The sequence below is a fragment of the Rhea americana genome, unplaced genomic scaffold (assembly GCF_003343005.1).
Source record: "Rhea americana isolate MKP2758 unplaced genomic scaffold, rheAme1 scaffold_106, whole genome shotgun sequence".
Taxonomy (NCBI): domain Eukaryota; kingdom Metazoa; phylum Chordata; class Aves; order Rheiformes; family Rheidae; genus Rhea; species Rhea americana.
The window spans coordinates 692,756-715,621 of NW_028185106.1; the positions used below are offsets into that span (position 1 = coordinate 692,756).

At 37.8% G+C, this 22,866-nt stretch overlaps 1 protein-coding gene across 2 annotated transcripts in view; it reads left to right on the forward strand.

The window, feature by feature from the left end:
* Positions 1-22,866, forward strand: part of ARSJ (arylsulfatase family member J) — a 43,567-nt gene that overhangs the window by 1,112 nt on the left and 19,589 nt on the right. For both annotated transcript variants that reach the window (XM_085309086.1, XM_085309077.1), the window contains exon 2: positions 74-459. In XM_085309086.1, coding sequence (XP_085165212.1) covers positions 83-459 — 377 coding nt within the window. In that variant the 5' untranslated portion in view covers positions 74-82. The remainder of the gene's footprint in view (positions 1-73; positions 460-22,866) is intronic.

Here is a 22,866-nt window from a genome sequence, read left to right on the forward strand (position 1 = left end):
CTGCCAGGCCTCCCCCGCCCCAGGGACTTCGCCTTTATCGTTATTTTTGTCTTCTGTCTCGCTCTTGCTTCAGCCAAGGTGAATGGCCCGCAGTGGGTGTACCCGGCCTCACCGGCTCTGCAAGGGGAAAATGCTGGCCGTGGGGGTGCTGGCCGGCCTCTCCGTGCTCAGCCTGCTCACCTACGGCTACCTGTCCTGGGACAGCCTCCGCTTCGGCCCCGGAGAGACGGAGGCGACAAGGACCGGGCTCAGAGAGGAGCCAGGGGCCAGCGCGCCCGGCTCGCAGCCTCACATCGTCTTCATCCTGGCCGACGATCAGGGATTCAGAGACGTAGGGTACCACGGATCGGAGATCAGGACGCCCACTCTGGACAAGCTAGCTGCTGAAGGGGTTAAACTGGAGAACTATTATGTTCAGCCTATGTGCACACCATCCCGAAGCCAATTTATCACTGGAAAGTAAGTTTACTACTTCATCATTGATCTCACCCGCTTAAACACTGTCCCTGTTGAAAAGGGCACAGGTCTCTTGAGATGAACCTGATTAGATACACCTCTGTCTTCTCCTGTAGCCAGAAAGGTACCTTTCTGATTCACTTAAAAACCTTAAACAAAATGGACTTTCTAATGTGTTCTAAATAATGAAATAGAAACTCGCTGTCTGTGAGCCAATAAGAATTCAGGACTATGAACTACCCTGTCAGAGTATTATAGGAATAGACTTACATTTGCATTTATTGCAGTACTAACATACGTGCTAGTTGTCAAGTAATGTTGCTGTTACTGGGAAGTGATCATCTGAGATTTTCTGTGCAATTTCAGAAGTAACTTACAGGAAAAGCCCTTGTTAGTGAAGTGAAAGGAAAATGCCATGATTTCTCCTATAAATTGTAGCCTGCACATTGCAACAGTGGTTGCACTGAAGCTTGACTTAATATTCATTCTTTCTGAGGATTATATCAAATTTGTGAGATGATTCCATTGCAAGTCATATGTGGATGAGTTCAGGAAATCTAAAGTCTTTTTTAGGTTCCTCTGAGCTACAGTATCTCTCTTGTCATAATATAATTGCTACTTTGCAAACAATTAGAAACTTTTCTTTCACACCAGTAAAATACATGCTTCATCAAAATGCTAAAAACAGGGGATTGCTATTGTGTTGTATGCTGTTTCTGGTAAGTTGTGGTTTTTTGCTATCTTTTAAGTGAATAAGCAATTACCCAAACTAAGGGCCTTCTTACATGTGAAAGTTAGTAAGGATTAAGAGTGGGGGTGCATGCATTTGAACTGTAGGAACAGTTCCCAAGTAACTGCAAGTGTGGACACATTAATCTGGAACAAAAACGCCTTTTTTCTGTTTATCTTAACTCACTTTGACGAGAACAGGAAAGTCTTAAAAGAACAAAAACAAAATGAGGGGGGAAAAGGTATCTAGTTTATTTTATCCTTTCTTTAAATATAAACAGGAACAAGACAATGTTAATACTGCTAGTAAAAAAAAAAAAGCACATGTTTAAATGAAACAAACAACTGGCCTGATGTCTTGCATCTCCATATGGTAGAGCTGAACATGACTCCTGGGCTCAGTCTAGTCCTCAGACGTTCTGAACTGGGAAATTTGCAGAGAGCCGACACGTTATCCAGAACAATAGTCCTCACTTTTTTTTTTCCATAGGTGGACTGTATCTTAGAAGAGAGTTTGTTCTGAGACACTCATTCGCAAGAACATAGTTGCCCTGTGGCAACTGAAGTAGTAGCTTGAAAGGGAAATTAATATCAGGATAGTATTTAATGCATTATAGTTGTCTTTAAAGTCATATTACAGTTGGAAGTAAGGAGCAATGCCAGCAGCATGTAGCCAGCCAGCTTTCTGTGGATGGTGGTTTGGGAACCCGTGCTTTACAAAGGGAACATCATGCTGTGCAGCAGTGACTCACTCAGCGGTTGCAGGAACCGTGCAATTGGCTTCCAGAGGAACCAGGATACTGTACTGGCCTCCTGGAGATTGGAGGAGTCATCTAAACACTAAAAAGAATAAAAATGAAGCAAGGAATAAAAGTAACTCAGTTTAACTATTTTGATCCTTCATTAAATATAGAGCATTTTATGTATATAAATATGTATATATATACATACATAAGAAGAGATGGACATATTCTTAGGAACCTTGCTTTTTTAATCTGCTCATTGGGAGGAATAATTATGAAAATCTGCATGCTTTGTTTCTGGAACCTTTTATTGGAGAAAAGAAATTTGCGTATACTTCATTTTTATTTTCTTAATATCTGCTGGTCTAAAACCATTAGAACATTTTTTTCTTGTTGTTCTGCTTTGGGAAAAAAAGGAACAGCAGAGGGAAAAAACAGCTTTGCATGACTGAGAAATGATGAGGGTTTAATAGGTCTGGGTAGAATATTAACAAGGCAGATCCAGAAGGATACTGATATCTCTTCTGGCTGTAGATAAAAACTGGTGATAACTACTTTTAATGCTTTCTTACTAGAGGTATCATAATTAAAAATGCCAGGATTCAAAAACTTATAATCCAGCAGCAGTGCTGTGAATTCCAAAATGTGTTAGTTCAGGGCTAAAAGTTCTGCTTTTTCCATTGAAGGCCCACCTGCGATGCCACATGCTTCCCAATATGCATACCATGCTTAGTGTATTTTAAACATTACCTGATTGATCAATAAAAAAAACAGAGGAACTTGTGTAAATTGGAGTCATTAGGGAATACTGACTCATGTTGCCAAATGAAAGTTAGACTTCAGGCAAAGAGACTTTGAATGTTTGCAGGCTTCCAGGCAGTCCCTTCAGGATTTATGCTAGTAAAAAAATCCTTCTTTTGGTAGCTCTCCTATGTGAGAGAGCAAGTGAGGGAAGGAGACAATATTAAGGAAAAGTGTCAGGATTAGTTCTTTTTTCCCCTTCATGTTATGCCGTGGCATAAGAGCTGGTAAGTCTTTCTTTCTGACCATTTCTGCTCCCTCCTTGTTTGCTTTCTCATGTCCTGATCTTGCAGTTTTGGCCTACATTCTTATATTGTTTTGCATTAATTTCCACCYGCATTACCTGTTTTCCCATTTACTCTCTCAAAAAGCTATTGCTTTTAAGCTAATAATAAGGCTATGCTCCATGTTTTTTTGGTTTTCTGTTTTTGTTTTTTATCTTGGGCTTCATTTATAGGTGTGGGGAAGGGTTGCAGCTGAGTTCAATCTTGGGAGCAGAAGAAAAGTGTGAGCCAGAGGGCTTAGTGCTACTTGTGATCTGCTCTTCCGGCAGGCTGCACTGGGGCCAAGGCAGGGAGGTAAGGGAAGCAGCACTGGGGAAGCAGCTCAGCGCTTGCACTGCAACTGCAAGACTGAGACTGGAGAAATGACCTGGGTGAGAGAGTTTGCTCTGGCTTGTGCTGCTCCTGGGACTACTGGAATTCCTGCTGAGTTCCTGCAGCTGGTTTGAAAACTTGATTATCAGTGTTTTCTGAACACCAGTCACTATTGTTGCTTTGTGCTGGTTTGAGCAGTGGTCTGCATATACTTGAGATATTATTGACTGGTTAGTGAACTGTAGAAAGATGGAAGGCATGGTTGTTTACTTTTTTCGCGCTCTCTCGAAAGATGTGAGTGAACTCAAGCTGTGTTCCACTTTGGTCCTCCAAATCAATTGCATTGTGTAGTACAATATTCTCTTTAATTTTCTCCTTAAAAGTAACAGGCAAATCCTGATGAACTAAATCATTTAATCAGAATAGCTCAGGATACCTAGCTTTAAGCTAGTACTGAGGTGAAAGCTACCTTTTATTGTAGTTTATACAGAAGAACATAAAAATAGTAATAGCAGCTTAGTCTTCAGGTCTTCATGGCTCAGTGCCAGTTTATGACAGCGGGTAGAACTGTATGGTGGGAAAAGGGATTAAGAACAGCACAGGGATACTCGGTCTGTGTCCGGCAGTCTATTGGTCAAATTCTTCTAGAGCCAGCTGTTGCATGTGTGTTAATGGTCCTGATTTCATTTCATTTCATTTCACGAACAGTTTTACAGACTATGTTTGGTGGTAGAGTTTAAGAAGAGCTTGGTTTATTGAACAGTGCAGTTATCTGACTTACTAAGGAAATTTAAGGTCATCTCTGTGTGAAGTTTTTCTGAATGTGCRTGTGTATGAGTTGATTGATGGGTGGATTGATGAGATTTAGGGTAAAAGATGGATTTGTCATGGTCAGATGTGTGTTGCTTACAGAGATAATTAAGTTTAATTATCATGAACATTGATCTCCTTTGTAAATGAAGGATTATTGAAGCATAGTTGAAGTGAGGAGGGTTTCCTAGTGCTTTTAAGGAAACTTTGAGAAGTTATAATCAAAAGGATGAATCTTTCCTTGGACTGCTGAGATAAAAAGATTATAAGCTTAGACAAACATCTGTTTGGGCAGCAAACCCCATTGTAGTGAGGGTATTACACAATTTGGTTGTATTTGCTGTACTGATACTTACTTGATAATCATATACATAATATCTCATCAAACTGAGTTATTTTGTCAAATGGAAATAAAAGAGGAGGTTAAAATGTTTTGAATTGAAATCAACGTCATTGACTTGGAAGCAAACAGAAATACTGTATTCTGGGGATTCAGACTTTTTAGTAAGCCCTGTTACCCTGCTTCCTGGGTGCATAATGATCTCCTCAGCTGTGTGATACAATGGTGTGTGACTGGGAAGATACCGTCTATGCTACGAGTTGAAAAAGGAGGGTCCCACAAACCTGATGGGATCTTGGACCCTTCTGTGCCCCAAGCAGGCCTCAAACTAGTTGGATTTTGGTGAGATGCCAGTCAAGGGGACGACTCTAGGTCAGATACCCTCAGAGGGTAAACTCCTGTAAAGAAAGTGAGTGCTAGCCAGGCATGCTGCCCGCATCCAGGACTACTGTGCACTGACACAGTCCCAAGGTGGAGGTGTTGGTGGTTTCCACCTTCTCTGCTGTCTAGAGCAGCCTGGCAGCAGCCCACTGGGGAAGCTGTTCTCTCTGGCAAGCCCATTCTCAGCACACCTCTCTCGAAGGATGAGGGACCTTGCAAGGTTCTGCAAGGAGGATCTGGCGCAATGTAATCTGATGGGGAGCAGCTTACTGAGCAGAGATCCCTTCAGCTTCAACCCTTTAGCCTTCTTGGTATAAAACAAGTCCAACAACTGGTGACATGCCAGAGCACAAGAAGGACTCTTTAGCAAGTATTTGCATCCCCCCTGCCCAAAAGCACACATTCATTTAGCTGAGCAATCTAGTTGTGCAGAGAGAAATCTAATATTACAGTGCATATCCTGAAGAAATTTGTTGTTCTACAGGAAAAAATCCTGGAAAATGCATGGGATACTCCATTACATATATGCATTAATTTGTAATTAACAAAATGTGAAGGACTACGATACATCATCCCAAAGTATCAAGGGATGGCCTATTTCTGTATATTCTTTGAAGTAAAAAAACTTTGGCAGTTGTCAGTCCTGAGTTCAATTCTGATCAGTGTTTTTGCTAAGGGCCTGGATGATGAAATAGACTGTGCTGATTAAATGTACCATCAAGTTTGGAGGGACTATCAGCATTAAAGGACTGCAGTCATAGTCAGAATCATCTTGACAAATTAGAGAAATAATCTGGGAAGAAAAAGGCAGAATTAAATTTAGCAGTCATAAATGGAAGATACTATATTGTAGCAGGAATAATAATTTCACACACAGTGGATGGTGATCAACTGCTTATATGGCAGTTCCTTTAGAAAAGTAGCTGGGATTACAGGGAATCATGCACTGAATATAAGTCAGCAATGTCATGGTGTTGYGAAAAAGGCAAACATCATACTAGTTTGTATAAACAGGGGAGCCTGCTAGATATGTTAAGCAGCTTTTCTGCTYTGTAACTTGAGCACTTGTGCCCAAACTTGGGCATTGCTCTGCAAGAGCAAYGTGCATTATTGGATAGTGTCTGTATGAGGATGATCAGAAATCTCAAAGATGACTGTGGAGAAAAGATCAAAAGAAATAGTTRTTTAGTCTAAAAAGAGAAAAATGAGAAAGAACATGGTAAGTCTTGCAGTATGTTAAAATGTGTAGCAAAGAGAAAGAGGATAATATGTTTTCAGTGTCAGAGTTCATGTTACAAGAAGTAATGGTCTTTCTTGAGTAAGAAAACTTCAGGTTAGGTGATAGGAAAAACTTTCAAAGGATAAAGGTTGTGGAAGACTGGAGTAATTTGCTTTGGAAAATTGCTGAGTTTCTTCATTAGCGGTCATTAAGAACAGACAAGACAAATATGTCAGGAATGGCACAATATGGTTAAGTATGTCTTGGGGAAGAGGGTTGAACTGGGTGAATTCTCTCCCAGCTCATATTCTTCTGTGATTCATTTGAAGTACATATTAACTACAGAAGGTGTTCAAAAGGACTGAAGGAGAGTGTTTAAAAACTTTAAACAGCATGCTAGGAGTTTATTTCAGTGTTTGTTCTGAGAGAGAGTAGTCTGCATGAAAGCATGAAAGCTTCACTTCAGCTTTGTCCTAAAAATTCTTTTTTTCCATATCCTCATTTTCTCTGAAAATTTTCAGGATTTTTTCCCCCCGAGCCTTCATAACTCTTGCAGTATGTAATTATTTATTTCTGCTGACTTCTTTCAGCACAGTTTGTAGGACTGCTGCCAAAGATGTTGAGATCTTTTTCCATGTTCTTGTTATACATCTTCCTCTTAGGATGACACTCTCCATATATAAGGAGAGTGTGAGGGTTCTTGGAAATATGCAGAGAAGGAATAAATAATTAAATGTAAAAACTTCCTCTTYTTGTTTTGTTCTGTGTCTATTCTATCCTCTGCTCTTTTTGCAGAAAGTTAGATCCAGTCAGTCAAATGCTCTATAGTCTTAAACTATAGTTTGTTCATATCACCATAATTACTAAAGCACTTTAAAAGGAGTATTTGGAGGGTAACAGTTGGAAAGGAAACTACATACAAGCAAAAAAGAAAATGAAAAAATAACATGGAGGGAGTAACAAAGCACAGTATAGTTTGTGATTTTTTTTTTCTTGCATCTTGAGAATTTTTAGGAGAAAGCTGAAGTGAAGCATTTTTAAGATTATTGTTTGAAAGTTCAGGCTGGCTGCTTGTAAGACAACTTCATAAGGTTGTCTAAAATATGTAACCAGATAGTGGAAATAGCTTAATCTTTTTCATTGTCCAATAATTTTTGCAGAATGCAGTAAGTTAAATGCAGTTGGAAATAAATTTAGAAAATCCTTGCTTGTATATTATCAGTGCTAAGAGGACTTTAAGCTATAGATTTTTAATCTGATTTTTCTTTAACTCATACTTTCTGGAAAAGAGAAATGATGGTCTTTGGAAAAGGATTCTTAAAAAAGTTTTGGTCATTCAATACTGATTTATTTTTATGTATATATATTTTTTTTTAATTGGTCATGCATGTTGCTGCCATTCATGAATTTCATGAAGTCAACTCATGTTTTCAGCAAAGTACTTTCCAACTGGTAAAGATTTGTCAGATTTATAAGCAAAAGATCAAAAGAGAGGAAAGACCCAGCTCCTCGGTTGTTTTTTTGGAGAGTAGATTTTTTGGTTTTTTTGTTTTTTGGGGTTTTTTTCCCCCCCTTTGTGACCATTTTCTCAGTGATAATGCCAGACCAGGTAGACCTGTGCAGGAGTAATTGATATGAATTCATTTTCATGTGAGAAGTTTATAATTTTTATGGAAATTAACAGATGTTACAGCAAATTAAAACATTAATATTTACTACCTTATCCAATTTGATATACATGAGCAATTGCATCTCCAGTGAGTGCATGGTATATCTCACTGCTTTTCTCACATTTTATTCCACACTTGTAGAGATTCTTGTGGTGTGAGTAGCTAGCACTTTCTTATAAATGCTTAATGGTAATTTTTTGAGATATCCATGTATTTCCTCTGTATTTTTTGCCTCGATGTAGTCATAGTCAATTTTTCTACTTTGAGGTGGGGTAAGTTTGCTTAGGTTTAGAATGTATGGTTAAAAATGAATGAGGTAATTTCAGCAAACATTAACTTATTAGATTGATGTAAACATTACAAGTTAATCAAAGGTTGTGCCTGGGAGTAAGTGATCATCTGTAGCATGTGTGTTTTTCTGTCTGTCATTATGCTGCTTTTTATAGTAATCTACACAATTTATTAGTTTTCTTAAACCTACTGGCTTTTAACTGATAACCTCAGCTTGTCTTTGTAACTGTAAATTAGTAGTCTGAAATGCAGTATAAACAGTTCAGAATTGAATCAAGATAATATTTTTAATTCGTTTCTCATTAATGCTAATATGAGAGATGTTTTAACCATTGAGGTTTGATTAAAATAGCTTTTGACTTTTTGTGGTCTGTGATTGAAGCAGGTAAATTGGACCTACTGGCTCATAATAAGAAATAAATGAAACATGTTTTGGAATTCTAGTTCAGGATGTTAATTAATTGTGCCAGGCAGCCACGTCCTCATTGGTTCACGCTTTATCACCAAAGTATCAAGCTCCAGGTATGGGGGGATTTTTTTGATTGTTTGGTTTGTTTGGGCTTTTTATAGGCATTGGTGGAGTTAGAAAATGCAAAAAGGCATTTAATTATTCTAGATTTGTTTTGAGTATATCATCTTCCCAGATGTGTATTTGAAGAGGTCCTTTTAGATAATAAGCATTAAAGAAGTAGACATTATTAATGTTGTCAGCATCCTGTGGCCATACAGCCTTTATTTTCAACCTAAGGGCAGGAAAAATCAATATTCAGGAACCAAACGTTAGCCTATACCCAGTTAAGCGCCTGATTAGTAGACAAGTTTGTGGCGTGACGTCTTTGTTGCTCTGTCACGGCCCGTGGCATCTCTAAATGGTTGCCTATGATCCCCTGAGGAGCTGTGTCTGTGCGTCTTGCACGGGGATGGAGTGCCAGGAGGAGGGCCGCTGGACCAGGGCAGGTGGAAGGTTGGTCACCTGGGGGGCCCTGCGCACAGAGGAGCGAGAGCAAGTGCACGGAGCTCAGCGGGGCCCCCAGTCTGGTGCTCCAGACCTGCGTTCCCATCCCACGGGCTGGTGGAAAGGCAGCCCAATGTCTGYGTTACAGTGCATATAATGAGTAACAGAAATGTGCTAGTTATTAAGATTTATGAACATAAATATGGAAGTGTTTATTCCAGTATTTGTGAGCTTTAAAAGATATTCAAAACAGTACAAAAAAAGGTTCCTTAAATCTTAGCCTTGCTTAAAGTCCCAGACYTCAGCAGATTTATAGAATCGGGCCTAAACTTCCTTCTGTCCCAGCCTACTTCTACACTAAGTAAAAGACAGACTTTGTGATACATCTTGCCAGGCTGCCAGGCTCCCAAGTGATTGTTGCATTATAGCGCAGTGATGGCTAACAGGCAGTTTCACAGTGGAAAGTGGAAAAATCAGAATTTTTCCATGGTCAAACATTCAAGTGTTGAAAAGATTTTTTTTGTCGTTGTTGTTTTTTTTTCCGAATAATTAAAGATATCTGTTATTTAGTATAAAACTTCAACCCTGTCCTTATTTCATAATGATAATTTAATCCGATTGTGGAGAGATACCGGATTGTAAATACATTGTTTTGGTTTTTATTTAGCTTTTATTAAAAAAAACCCAAAATCTCAAGACCCTTCCCATTTTAGATTTTTAATTCCTTTCTCATCCTAACTGGCTTATATGAAACATTCTGTGGGCCAGGTGGGCWGATTATGAGGGTGCATTTAATTAGCTTCGCAGATTTTTGCTTAGCATCCACAAAGTAGCAGCAGAATAAGCATCAAGCATCTCAGAGAATAAAGTCGGGGGGGGGGGAGGGGGAAAGACAGACTTAGTGAGTTATCCTTCTGTTCTTCCTAGAGAACACTTCATATTAAAAACCATCCTTTTAATTTAAAAAATATGGCAACACTAGCTATTTAGTAATATATAAAACTAGTCAATTAGAACTATGTGTAATAAGTAATTAACGTAAAATATTAATTTAGCATTTTTCCTTAAATTGATATATTAGATCTGTAATGTATAAGAATATTTATGTTCTAAATTTCTTCTGTCCATGTTAAGATTCAGTCCATCTTTCTCTCCATTTATGCATTTTATGCATTTTTCAATTTCTTCTCCGATAGAGAATATTGTACCATTATGAGATAAATAGTGTGATGCAGGTTTATTTAAAACATACAATACTAAGGTACTAAGGTACTATTTTAGAAGCAATCTCTGATAATCAGCCCTCATAAGAAGTGAGTTTCCCTCTGCTTTGAAGATGATAATTACAAAATTGAAAAAAAATTGAAGATGATTAGAGGGAAAAAAACAAATATCCTCCTATTATGTTCCTSTCTTTCTTTAGAGTAGATATACTGTAGCAGGTATACTGTTACCTCACCAATTGTATCTCTGAGCATAATAAACTTTGTAAAAACAATACTTAATGTCAAATATACATAATTTTAGTCTTTGTGTATTATAGATCTTAGAATTGTAGAAAAAWTTGGGTTTGAAGGAACCTCTGGAGGTCATCTAGTTAGGCCTCCTGCCAGCTTCCGTTGCGCAGCAGAGACGTTGACATTATGAACTCTCTTTTATTGTTTGTTTACTCCTGGAAGTAAGAGAGCATACCAGAATACTGAAGAAACTGAAATACAGGCTGTTTTTAGCGATTTCCTTAACTTGACCAGGTAATCAATATCAGAAAATGTRAACATAGGAAAGCTGTTCCATAAGCGTTTTCATAGAGCCACTGGAAAGTAACCTTTTTTCTTTAAAGGATCAACTGCTGAAATCCGTTTGAATTCCTTAACAACCACAGCATAATTTGCTGCTATTTTACCTTACCTGTTCCACATTCCAATTTTCTAAAAGGGCTTCAGACTTCACAGAAAGCTATTCTAGTATGTTTACTGATTTCTCTTAAAGCAGAGGTTTTTTTGACTCTTGTACTTACTCTACTAATGTCATTTCAAATTGACTGTAATTTGTAGTCTGCTTCTAGGCCTTTCTCTGGTGGAGAACGCTTTCGGTCAGTTGTCTCAACTCGGGAGACACAAGGCGGGGTGGGGAGAGCTGGGTCTGTTGCTGCACAGAAGAGCAGGCTGAGGCAGGAGTCTTAATTCCTGTCTTCAGGTGCTGGGAGGTACAGAGAAGGCAGAACCAGCCACTTTCAGAGGCGTGCGGTGGGAGGATGAAAGGCAGCAGAGGCAGGTTGTATCAAGGAAAAGTTCARTTAGCTATAAGGAAAAAATGAGAGCAGTCAAACACTGGGACAAGTTGCTCAAGAGAGGCTGTGGAATCTCCATTCTTGGGAAGATTGCAGCTGGATAAATGCAGTTTCTAAATGCAACTGGAGAGTGCTCTCAGCAACCGGATTTAGCCTGGCAATTGGCCTTGCTTTGTGAAGCGAGCTGGACCAAATGACCTCCCAAAGTCCCTTCCAACCAAAAATTATTTTTCAATTCTAATTTGCCACACCARTAATTCTTGGAAAAATAAGAAAGCCACTTACTGCTTCTTCCTATCTAGAAGTACTGAATGTAAAAAATGAAGTATTGCAAACATTTTTGTTTGGTTTCTGGCCCTCTTAACCATCCTGCACTATCATTCTCTTGAGCTGTCATTATCATAGCTCTTAAGTCTTGTTTCTTTAAGAACATAGCACAGTGGAATAGCATACATAGCACTTATATATGCTGTGTGTGTATGTGTACATATATATATATATATATATATATATATATATATATATAAAATAACGTAGCACACATGCAATATTGAACTAAATGGCTTTATATTGTATCTGAAATCCTGAATAGTTGTCTGTACTTTACCAGGTCTATGCTGAAAATAACATTGCTAAATACAGAGAGATTTACATGTCAGGTATGTTCTTCATTGAAGGTGTTATACAACTTGTGAGATTTGTTTTCTATCCTAACTTCATTGCTGCTGCTTTTACAATATGGAATTCATTTTAATAGGAAACTGAGAATTCAGCTCTGTATATAGTACATAAGAGCCAAGGAAATACTATCTTCCTTAATTTTGAAACTATATCCTTTTAGCCTTTTTATGTTGCAGAATATAAAAGGCTTCTTTTAAAATTAAAAATAATGAGCCTTTATGATAAACTGAGGAATATTTGGCTATCCTGGTAACATTAGGTGTATGTGCTGTAAATGATGCAGTCATATGTAATGATTAAGAGCTTAGGTAATACTGTTTGGCACCATTATAGTCTTGTTGAGTCTTTAGTCTGCCACAGTTTTCATTTTATAACCTTTAGCAGTAATGTGCTTCCCACAGTGAAACCACATGTAGCATCTCAGAGTTTTAAGACTCTGTGATTGCAATGTTTTGTATCTTTTGCCATTGGAGACAATTGTGTGGTTTATGTATGGGATTTCTGTTGTTAGATTCATTGTGTTCTGTTGTACTTTGTATTAGTTTGAGATTTTGCCACCGTTTTACTGGGCTATAATGTAGATTTGGAGAACAAATCTTGCCAGGGTTGAACTGATTGTGGGGTGGAACCCCGCAGCAGCAGGCTCTTTAGCTTCCAAATGGAGGAGTCAAATATTTTCATAAACAGCTTGAGTAGAACTGCTTTTGCCCACTTTGTACTGTGAGCCTCTACATAGTACATTATGTTTCTGCCATGTGAAACCTTGGCTACTGTGAAACCTTTCCACTGGGAAAATGAGCTCAAATAGTGTGTTATGTTTTGTATACTAATCCCAAGACTCTTCTTATCCATGTTGTCACTAGAAGGCAAGTGGTTTTCTTCAGCATCTTTTTGATCCTATTCCTGCTTCGGTTAAGTGTAACCTTGAAGTACACCAGAGTCTAATAGTCTGAATTCGTGCTAACCGTATCTCTCACTGCATTCATTAGCTTTCCATGATCTTTGCCACTAAGTCAATTTAAAGGTTTTGTCTGTATGCACGTAGCTCTGCTATGTAAGTCCCTACAGTGCTTTTGATTATGAAAAACTGTCAAATGAAGATGACACTTTATTACTCAACATATGTTTCCTGTATGTAACTGAGTCATTTCTGTTCACTTCAGTAACAAAAAATGTGTATATTATTATCATTAACCATGATGAGTCAACATAGCTAAGGGAAAATGAAGTTTACAGGTTATTTTGTTTTGGTAGATGTGATACCTTAGTTAAAGTTTGAAGCATCTTAAGAAAAATCAAGAGTACAGCATTCCTGCACTAAAACATTTTATGCTATAGTTTTCTTATTCTGATACTCTGATCCTTAGAAAACTAATGATCATCATAACAAATTCATTTAGGATCAAAAGAAGATGCRGGGAAAAGAACCATACACAGTCAGTCAAAATGACAAAGAAACTATTTTCTGACCTTGGGATCACTTGCCCAGATCCGTGTTGTTATTTATGCCTCATTGAAGGGAGGGAGCACCCTTCACAAAAGAGAAGAAAAATAATGATCAAACCCTCTTCCTTCCCTATTAATAAGGGAAAAAGTTGTTTCTTAGTTTGCTTCTCTTGGGCATGTATGCATGTCTAAGAAAATAAAAAGATTAGCATAGACATAATATTGGGAAAACTTGTGTGTGAAGAGGTATTTTTTAGTAATTAACACTGAATGTGGTAAGGCTGATGGTAGCCATAAATTTAAGAACAAATTCCTGCACAGGAATCACCATTTTGAATTATTATATGGAATATACAAATGGGAAAAAATATTGAATGTTTTCAAATTCAGACTTTCATGTTAAACATGAATTTAGGTATTTAAAATAGSTTTGTGTAAGAGAAACAGCGGTAATATGGCTGGCACCATGAAAAGCAGCCTTTTTTGTGCAAATTCACCTCTTAAGGAGTYGAACTCTCATATACCCTACTTTAGGCAGCTAAATTACATGCGAATGAGAGCACTGAAGCTGGAACCCTGTATAGTCCTATATAGTCAGTGGAGTTAAATGGACATCTCTAAAGAGGTAATTCAAAACACATAAGTTAAGTTATGTGATTACTCCCCCTTTTTGTAAGATGTGTAGAATGCAGTTCCTTGAGCGTTACCATGCATTCTTTCTGACAGTTAGAGAAACAAAAAACAAACAGAGAGTTGGAGARTTGTACTATGGAGAGAAAATCCTTTCAAGAAGGACAATGACAGGTCTATTTTCTGGGGCTAGGGGAAAAGTGAAATAGTGGCTAGAGCATACTATACAGATTACCACACCTGGTCTGGTTCAGACCTTCTCCTGGATTACAGGACAAYGTAACTTGTCCAAGCTTTCAGTGTGCCTGTCTGCACCTCTTATGCCATTGCTGTTACAGGTTTGGGGAAGAGGAGATCTGRGAAATACAACATTTATTTACTTGACCCAGTTGCCAGTTCCTTCTGCAATCTCTCTTCCTTCTAGGGGGACAAGCACAGAATGTCCATGCTGATACTGGTTCTCTACACAACATTTTCCCTCCCATCTTCCCAGATGCCTCTTTGGCCTTTTCCACACTATTCTAATAAAAATCAAAACAAATAAAACAACTTAACCTTTCAGGCTGTCCCAGGATCAGTTTTAAACCATTGCAGCCTCCCAAACATCTCTGATGCTTTCCTGGTTACTGGCCCCTAAGGTTGTCCTTTGAAGACCTCTGTGTGTTTCTAAGGCTGGGTGATTCAGCTGCCTGCACTTAATCCATTTTCTTCATTTCTGCACTTACCAACTGTCCCTTTCACCAAGCAAAGTCAAACCAAGCCAACTCCTCTCCTTAAAGAAAAGTGGCATCATCCTGTCCCTTAGTCCTTTCAGCCAAAAAAAAAATCTGAATAATTAGAGAATAATCACTTCTATGCTTCTCTTAGACATACTCAGAAYTTATGATCTTTTTAATCAGTTGTTGGCGTGCCTGCGTGCAGCTTTTATATCTGTAAGGTAAACACATTTATATTTGCCCTATTTTAAGGCTGGATTAATTGTAGTCAATTATGGTAGTAAACATTCTTTAAAAAGTAGCATAGATAATACTCCTTGTACAGACCTGGAAATACCTTTTAAAACACTTRGAAAGCCTTCTAGCATAGGAGATTTTGTAATAAATATTCAATAGTTAGCCTATACCTTTCTATCTGTGTAGCATTTTAAAACTGGAAGAAAAAGGTGATCCTAACAGGGAAGAGAATGATCTTTACAGAACTTGTGCTAACCCCAAGAAATTTTTTTAAAAAAGAAAACAAACCTAGGCACATGGAAGCAGTTCAGGGGTTCTAATTAGGTATGACATGATATGATATATGGGCAAGATTATTCACCTTAAAGTTCAGTTTTTTTTTTCCGCTCCCCAAAACAAAACCATGTTTGACTGATTTACTGCAAGTCCTAAAAATTAGTTCTCTATTACAGCCAGCTTATCTTAGCTATGTAGGGAATTTTTTTTTTRTATATATATACTTTGGTTTTCAATTTGAGAGGAGAAGAAGGTGTTTTCAGTAAAGCAGATGTTCAGTTTACAATATCCTAGATTCAGTCCTCCTTCACAGTGGCTGGGCTGGCTGGGCTTGGCTCAGGTGTATGTTGCCAGCATTCCAGTAGTGGGGTGAAACGTTCCTTTATGGAAAACGACCAAATTAAACATTGTGCTGCTCAGAGTGTTTTTCTCTGCTCTTTGTTTCTGAGCAGCTTTTGTTGCACAGCAAAGTGAGCTATGCTTAAGAGAAGCTCAGCTGGACTTCCTAGCTTAAGCACAACGAATCAACAGCTCTGTTGACATTTCTGTGTGGCTTCTGCACTGAGGCTGSCTTGCTTCTGGCCAGCTTGGAATGGAGGGAACAAACTTGCACTTACTGTTTCAGCTCCATACAGATACCTCTAGACAAGAGATTTAAGAAATCTCAAAGTATCTAGTCTGTTCTCCCTTAAACATATTTCATGAATATTTTTTGTTATATTTTCTTAAGAAACTTGTTTCCAAAATCTTCAACAAAAATTCCATAGTTTTTTCTAGGCTGATTTATTTACATTTTCAGTTTTTTAATTTTAAAATTATACAACTTCTTTCTTGCTTGCTTCAGTTTAAGTCTGCAATCTCATGGTAATTCCCCAGTGAAGAGCTTCTTTTGATACAGAAAGGCAATAGTGTCCGAAATCTAGTAGCACGTCTCTGCATTTTCCTTCTCTAGATCGAGCAAAATCATTTTTTTCATCTGTCTGCTTAGATCTCGGTTTGCGTATCTCTGAGGATTATTACTGTTTTMCTCTGGACTCTTTCTGTGTGTGCCTATTTTTCATTAAAAGTGACATCCACAACAGGACACCATGTTCTAGTTGAGGCTTCACTAGTACTGAATAGATATACTGATCTAAATCCCAAAGCTACTAAAATGCTTTCACTATTGAGTGATTGGAAGCAGTACATCAACTCCTTTATTGGCATAAGCATTTACTTACATTTATATTTACTTAAACAATCACTTCTATATGTTCCACTAAGATCATGCTGTTTTTCTCTCNATAGCAGGACATTACTGAGTCATRTTCAGTTTGGGTTATACAGGAAGCCCCTCATCATCTTACTACAGGAAAAAAAAATCATCTATTTGGGCAGTTGGTTATTCGTACCCAAAGGTAGTATTCTGTAGTTGTTGTCAGTGAAATGCCTTCTGTTTAGTTTAGACTATTCTGCTAATTTGTTGAGTTCATTTTGAATTCTAACTCTGCTCTCCAAAGTGTATGCACCAGCTCTACTAGCACATATTCAAAGTCTGCAAATGTAATGAAATTTGCTATGCATAAGTTTTGTCTTAAATGTAAGAAAATGTAACCATTTTGCTTGTAAGAAAATAGTCAACCTGAATGTAATGAACTCAACTACTTCTTATTCCCCAAGGTTGTATTTTGAAAATGGAAGCATGTGTAGCTTAAATATTTTTATTCCAAATTCTTCATATTGGAACTTGAAACAGTTTACTGAATATATTATTTGGGATTTTTATGTTCCCTTTTTAACCTTTCACTTTCAATGTCTTGTTTGGTTTGTTTTTGAGTTTTTTTTCAACTTCTCCCTCTCCTTCCTAATTCATAATTAATCAAATAATAATCTCAGATTTGGGCATTACAGCATCAAATAAACCTTGACGTTGTATTGTAGTATGCTAGTGTCTTACTGGATGTCGTCTGTAGTTATGAAACGAAGATAGAAGTAGATTGATTGTCTGATCTTAAGTTATCCTTTCTCTATATTTTTCTGAAGAAATGAGGCAAAAAATACCAAAATTAGTGGACAGAACCTTCTCTGTACCCATTCCTTTTGTGCTAAGGCTGGTACAAGCCAGGAGACTAGGTTAGTCTTGTTGGAATTTCAGCTGCCTACTTCCAAAAGTGAACACGGAAGGCTTTGTCTCTTGTGAGTCATAATTTCTCTATAGGTGGGGCTGAGCCCCACCTGTGACTCATASACCTTCCAGATAAAGTTGTTTGAGTATATTTCTTCACAAAAAAAAAAGTCTGTATTGCAGATGGAGGTGATCATAAATCATACATCAGCACACAAACCTAATATGCAAGTACAGCTCCTTACAGTATTCAGCAATACAAGTGTACTTGTACTCTTTAATATCCTTATTACTTTAGTTGTTTTGCTGGGGAAAGAACAGATTCATGATTTAACAGAAACAGGAATTTCTGCTCATTGACATTGGAAGGCATTCTCTTAAAAGACCTTCTTTAAAAGACMTGAAAGCTTCAGCAGTCATATATGGAGTTTAACAGCAAAGTTCCCCATAATTACAGTTGGGACCTCATTAGGTTTTAAAGATCAGGGATGGCCAATCAGGTATGCTCCTGGCGTTTCTTCTGCTATGATTAATATCTACTTTCATTAGCAATGTGACCTTTAATTTCATTTGGACCATGTCTGACAAAATGGCATTGTCACCTGTCACCAGATAGAAGTAGATTTTGGCTTCAGGAATAAACTGTGAATGTTCTTAATTGTGTGTAAGAATTACTCCTCTTTTTTTTTTTTTTTTTTTTTTCCTTCAAGGAAAATTTATTATGATGAAGGGGGAAGGAAAAAGCAATCCATTACTAGATTGAAACCACCAAGTTAATATCATACAAAAATGGAAATTGTCACTCTCTTCTCTTAAACTAGCATTACTGGAAGCAGCAATGTCTATCACTCAGGCTGGAGTTCCTATTTTGCATATAGTGGTGCTTTTCTTTGTCATTTTTCTTCAACATCAGCAACATATCTTTGGGAATTAGCCAGATTCCGAGCCCAGGACTGTAATTTAGTAAAATTCAGTGAGTGTTACTTGTAATTGAATTGAAGGGGTTTTCTTTTTGGTTTGTTTGGGGTGGGCTATTTTTAAACCTTTTCTATTTAAAATCTACAAGTGCTTTGAAGGTACCCAACCCTTTTAAAAAGGCTTTACAGAAAGATAACTTCTACRCTCAAAAATACATTACTCTTTAAAAATAATAATAATGATATTTTTTTAAAAAACATGATTTGCCTRTGGTGATGAGAGTAGCCTGTAGAATACGTCTGTTGGCCTGCGTGATGTATTGCCTGGCCTAGTTTTTGTAAAGTGTAACTACTGTATTGGAATCGTATCTAAACAAAAATTATGGCAAAACAGTTCTAGTTGTGTTAAAATGATTTATGTCAAATGATTGTATACATAATTGGAAGCAGTTTTTAAAAGAACTGTCTTATGTCCCGTTTAGAAGGGAAAATAGTGGCAGACTGAATGCCAAGTAAAGTTTTGGTGTTTATTAGAAGACATAAAAGTTTTCATTTTCTTTAACACTGTTCTTTCATAAAAAATACATTTGCTGTCTCACTTGAACTTTCAATCTATTGGCAACAAATGTACATGGCCATACTACTTGGCCAAAAAAAAGCGTACAAAAGAAAGTCCTTGTCTAGGCTAATTTCCTTGGCTTGCCTGTGGGAAATTTTGAATTTTGCAAATGGAACAAGTGTGGCCTGAATCTGCTCTGTTTGGTAGCAGTTGATACGTTGTGTCAAAACAGTCCTGCTTATTTGGAATTAAATTATGCACGTTTTTGAAGGAAGCACTTGCAAATATTGCCATGCTGCAGAAATGTCTGAAACAGTTGGTGCTAATACAACGCTGGCCAGGCGGGAATAGAATTAAAATATTTCCCTTCAGCCGTCTGCTCTAGGCTTATCAGCTGCTAATGTTGTACAGAAAACTGTGTCTATTATGCTGATCCAAGCTAAAAATACACTCCTGCATAAACAGTTTTCTTTTGGGGAAAAGAATTTTTGGCAGTTTGGATTTTAACATTCATAATCAACTTATCTTACCCCCAAAGTCTCTAGTGGATCAAAATCTGCTGTCCTCTACAACAATTAATAACTTCATTTCAATTRCACTGACTTGGGTGGAAGTACTCCGGGTTTAGAGTGCTCTAGAGCAAACTAGTTAGTGACTTTGTATTGGAAAGTATTCAACTTCTGAGTCTAAATGAACTAGATATGGAACACAATTTTAACTTTGCATCCTTCAGACACTAAAATATATTATACAAATGGCCCAAATGCTGCTGACTTCATACTATAAATTTCAATTATTTCTAGTAGGAAACCTTAGCAAAGGAAAGAGATCACATAAGTGAGCTAGTCCACTTTTGTGGACTCTAKAAAACTTGTAAATATAAATAAGTATAAACATAGTTTTATTTAGTGGTTCTTGCCCTTCTAAGACATAATTCTCTTTGGGTTTGGGAGGCTGCGGGGGTTGTTTGTTTTGTTTTTCTGGATTTGATTCTAAGAATCACTCTGCCAAAGACACCTATTAACTGCACTTCATCTCCCTCCTCCCTGGTGCCTGTATGGGTCACATTAGAGCAATACATGTAACTCACATGGGAAAGCGCACTTCATGTTTTAGGGTTCTCATTCTAAGACCGCRTGATGATGGCAATGAAAAGCCTAAATGTAGGAGATACTTAAATTTTTCTGCCTTCATCATGAGTCCTCAGATGCTCAGGAGAGCCTTAGAAACCTGGTAAAGGGCTAGAGATAGTGCAGTATATCAATAATGTCCAGTGTCTGGGTCCATCTCTTGTATGATACCTAACACAAGAAACAAWCAGAAAAAAGGCAAATAACCTTAGCCAGAGAAAAAAACTTCATCTATCCCTAGAACTGAAGTCCAGATTAGCTGATTTGCTTAGCTGAATTAATGCCTGCTGTCTGCCCAGTGATTGTTGTATGCTTCAAAAGCATCATTTATCTGTTACTGTTTTGTCACATTAATTTTTCTTTGGTTAGTKAGATGAATCTAAACTTAAAGAGCTAATGAAGTTATTACTTACAAGACTGTGTAATATAGAGACACATGATTTTTCTATGGTTAATGAAAAAGATACCAATTATTAAAATAGAAATAAATGGTTAAAAATCAAATGTTATTCCATTAAAGCCATAAATTGATATACCACTTAGAAACACCAATGTGGATTTTCTTAAATTAGTTGTTTAGTTAAATAAGAAGAAACATTCAGTTCTTGATTTCAGTACTTCCAGATTCAAAGTTGTACGTGTGAACTCAAAGACAGATGGCATGCTTGCATTTCCTTGTTTGCCTACTGTGTTCATCTTGAGCTTCTCAGTTGTTTCTAGAAACTAATGCAACAYTGAGGCACAAGATATCCGTAGATATCTGTAAGACTGCAAAACAACCAGTCTTAAATTAGTGGAAAGATATACTGGCTTTAAAACACCATGCCAAAAATATACCAATATTCTTGGTGTGATTAACAATAAAAACCGACTTCTTTTTTTGATAACATTTCCAAATGTGAGCCTGGATATTCTTAAAACTAATTACTGGTATGTGACTATCTGATAGATTTTTGGGAGGGTACCTCCCTAATTATTTAAAATTATTAAAACTTTAAAATTTCCCATAAATGGAAAAGCATCCTTCAAAAAAATTTACTATGAAAACTTCTATTTTTTTTCCCTATGAGACTCTATTCAGTTAAAAAAAAAAAAGTCAATCCCAGTGCAGATTACAGAATTCATTGCCTTCTATTTGTAAGGTGTTTAGCCCCCTCAGTCAATCTTAAATAAGCTCAGACAGGTCATTTCAGTGAGTGGTGGCACCTGAGGACAGGTAATACCTACCCTGCCACTGCCCCCCAAAGTGCGGCTTAACTGCGCGTCTCCTGCCGCTCTCTGTCGTGCCGTTGGCCCCGGGGTCTGCGGCAGCTCCGCTCCGGGTTCTAGGCTTGTGTGGTACAACTCAAGACTGGCGTGCCAGAAAATGTGACACAGGAAGAACAAGCTGCTTTCTTTCCCTGAAATAGATGATTTTAACCTATTCACTGTGTATGACACACAACCATTATGCTTTAGAAGAAAATGTTCACGGGCTGTGTATGTTTGCTGATACCACCTACTTCTAAATTCGCACCTCATCAACTCATCACTTAAGGAAGCAGGAAGCAAGGAGGGAAAGAAACCGTGTCTTAATTTGTGTAGGTGGGTGATAATGCTCTTAGAGCCAGTGAGGCAAGAGAAGAGCCTGCAGCCGAGCCAAAAGCAGCCCTTCATCTGCTGGCTGGTGCGCTGGGAGGAGGGGGAGCGACCTTCCTCCCCAGCCCGCAGCAAGAGCAACCGCAGCACCATGCACCCTGATGCCAGTAAACTGTGAAGAAGGATGGGCCTGACTCCCCCCCCCCGACCCCTTTCTGTTAGTCTTCACTGTAACCTACAGTCCTGGACTCATGGTAGGAATTTTTAAAGGCCATTTACAGAAGCATAATGGACACAAAAAGCAATGTCTGTAATTGTCATCATAGGCATCTGAGAAAGTCACTAAATGGTGGAAACTGTAGCAGCTTCAATCTTAAAGCAGATATCATGGAATTTGGCCCCTCCATAGTTACTTCTGTCAAAGGGTTTCACACAGCTTCAGAAACATTAAGAAAGTTAACTTCACAGTACTCCAGGAGAAATGAATTGTTACTCATTCTAGCTTGGCAAAATGAAGAGCTGTAATGGAGGAATTCAGGATAGTCTAGTTATGTGGTTTAAGATACTTTTGCCTTATGTCCTCTCCCGTAAGTCAGACATTACTGTCTGAGTGCCAGAGGTAGCAAAAGAGAACACAAGTTTATGGCTTTGCCGTATCAGAACAGTTTAGGGTATTAGCTCAAACCATTGGTGAAGACAGGTTTCTTCTAGGACCTAGGCAAATTTTTCTCTGGAAAAAGCCTCTAAGAGGGGAGTGGTTTGCAGAACAGTAACATCTCAAGAGGATACCGCTATTTTTGAAGTGAAAGGGAGATAGTGCTAAGTGCTTTGTCCTAGGTCATGAAGGAAGTAAATCAGTAGAGACTGCACATTTCCTGATTCCATGTTTGCTTCTTTAGCTGTCTCTTGACTTAAAGTYGGAAACCTGCAGTGTACAGCCATAATGTTTCTTTTGTGGGAGAGGGGTGGTTGTTGTTGTTCTCATAGCCTCTAGAAAATAAACTATCTGCAGGTAACAAAAGGCCATCAAACGTTATTTAAACAAGTAGCTGAAAACAACTCCATAATTGGGAAGAATTTTGAAGTAGGAGTTATTGAGTCAGGAGAAGTGGAATCTTGTAAGCACATTCCTGAGGGAGTGAGTGGGAGAAATCATTCTTTCTGGTGAGAGGGTGAAATAGTGGATATATGGTTTTAGTTTTTTTTAAAGAGATGTAGTATGCTTTGCGTGTTTCCACTTGCTCAGCAAGCTAATTTAAAGGATTCTTTTCAATCTATAGGCTAATCCAGAGCTCCATAATAGTCATGCAC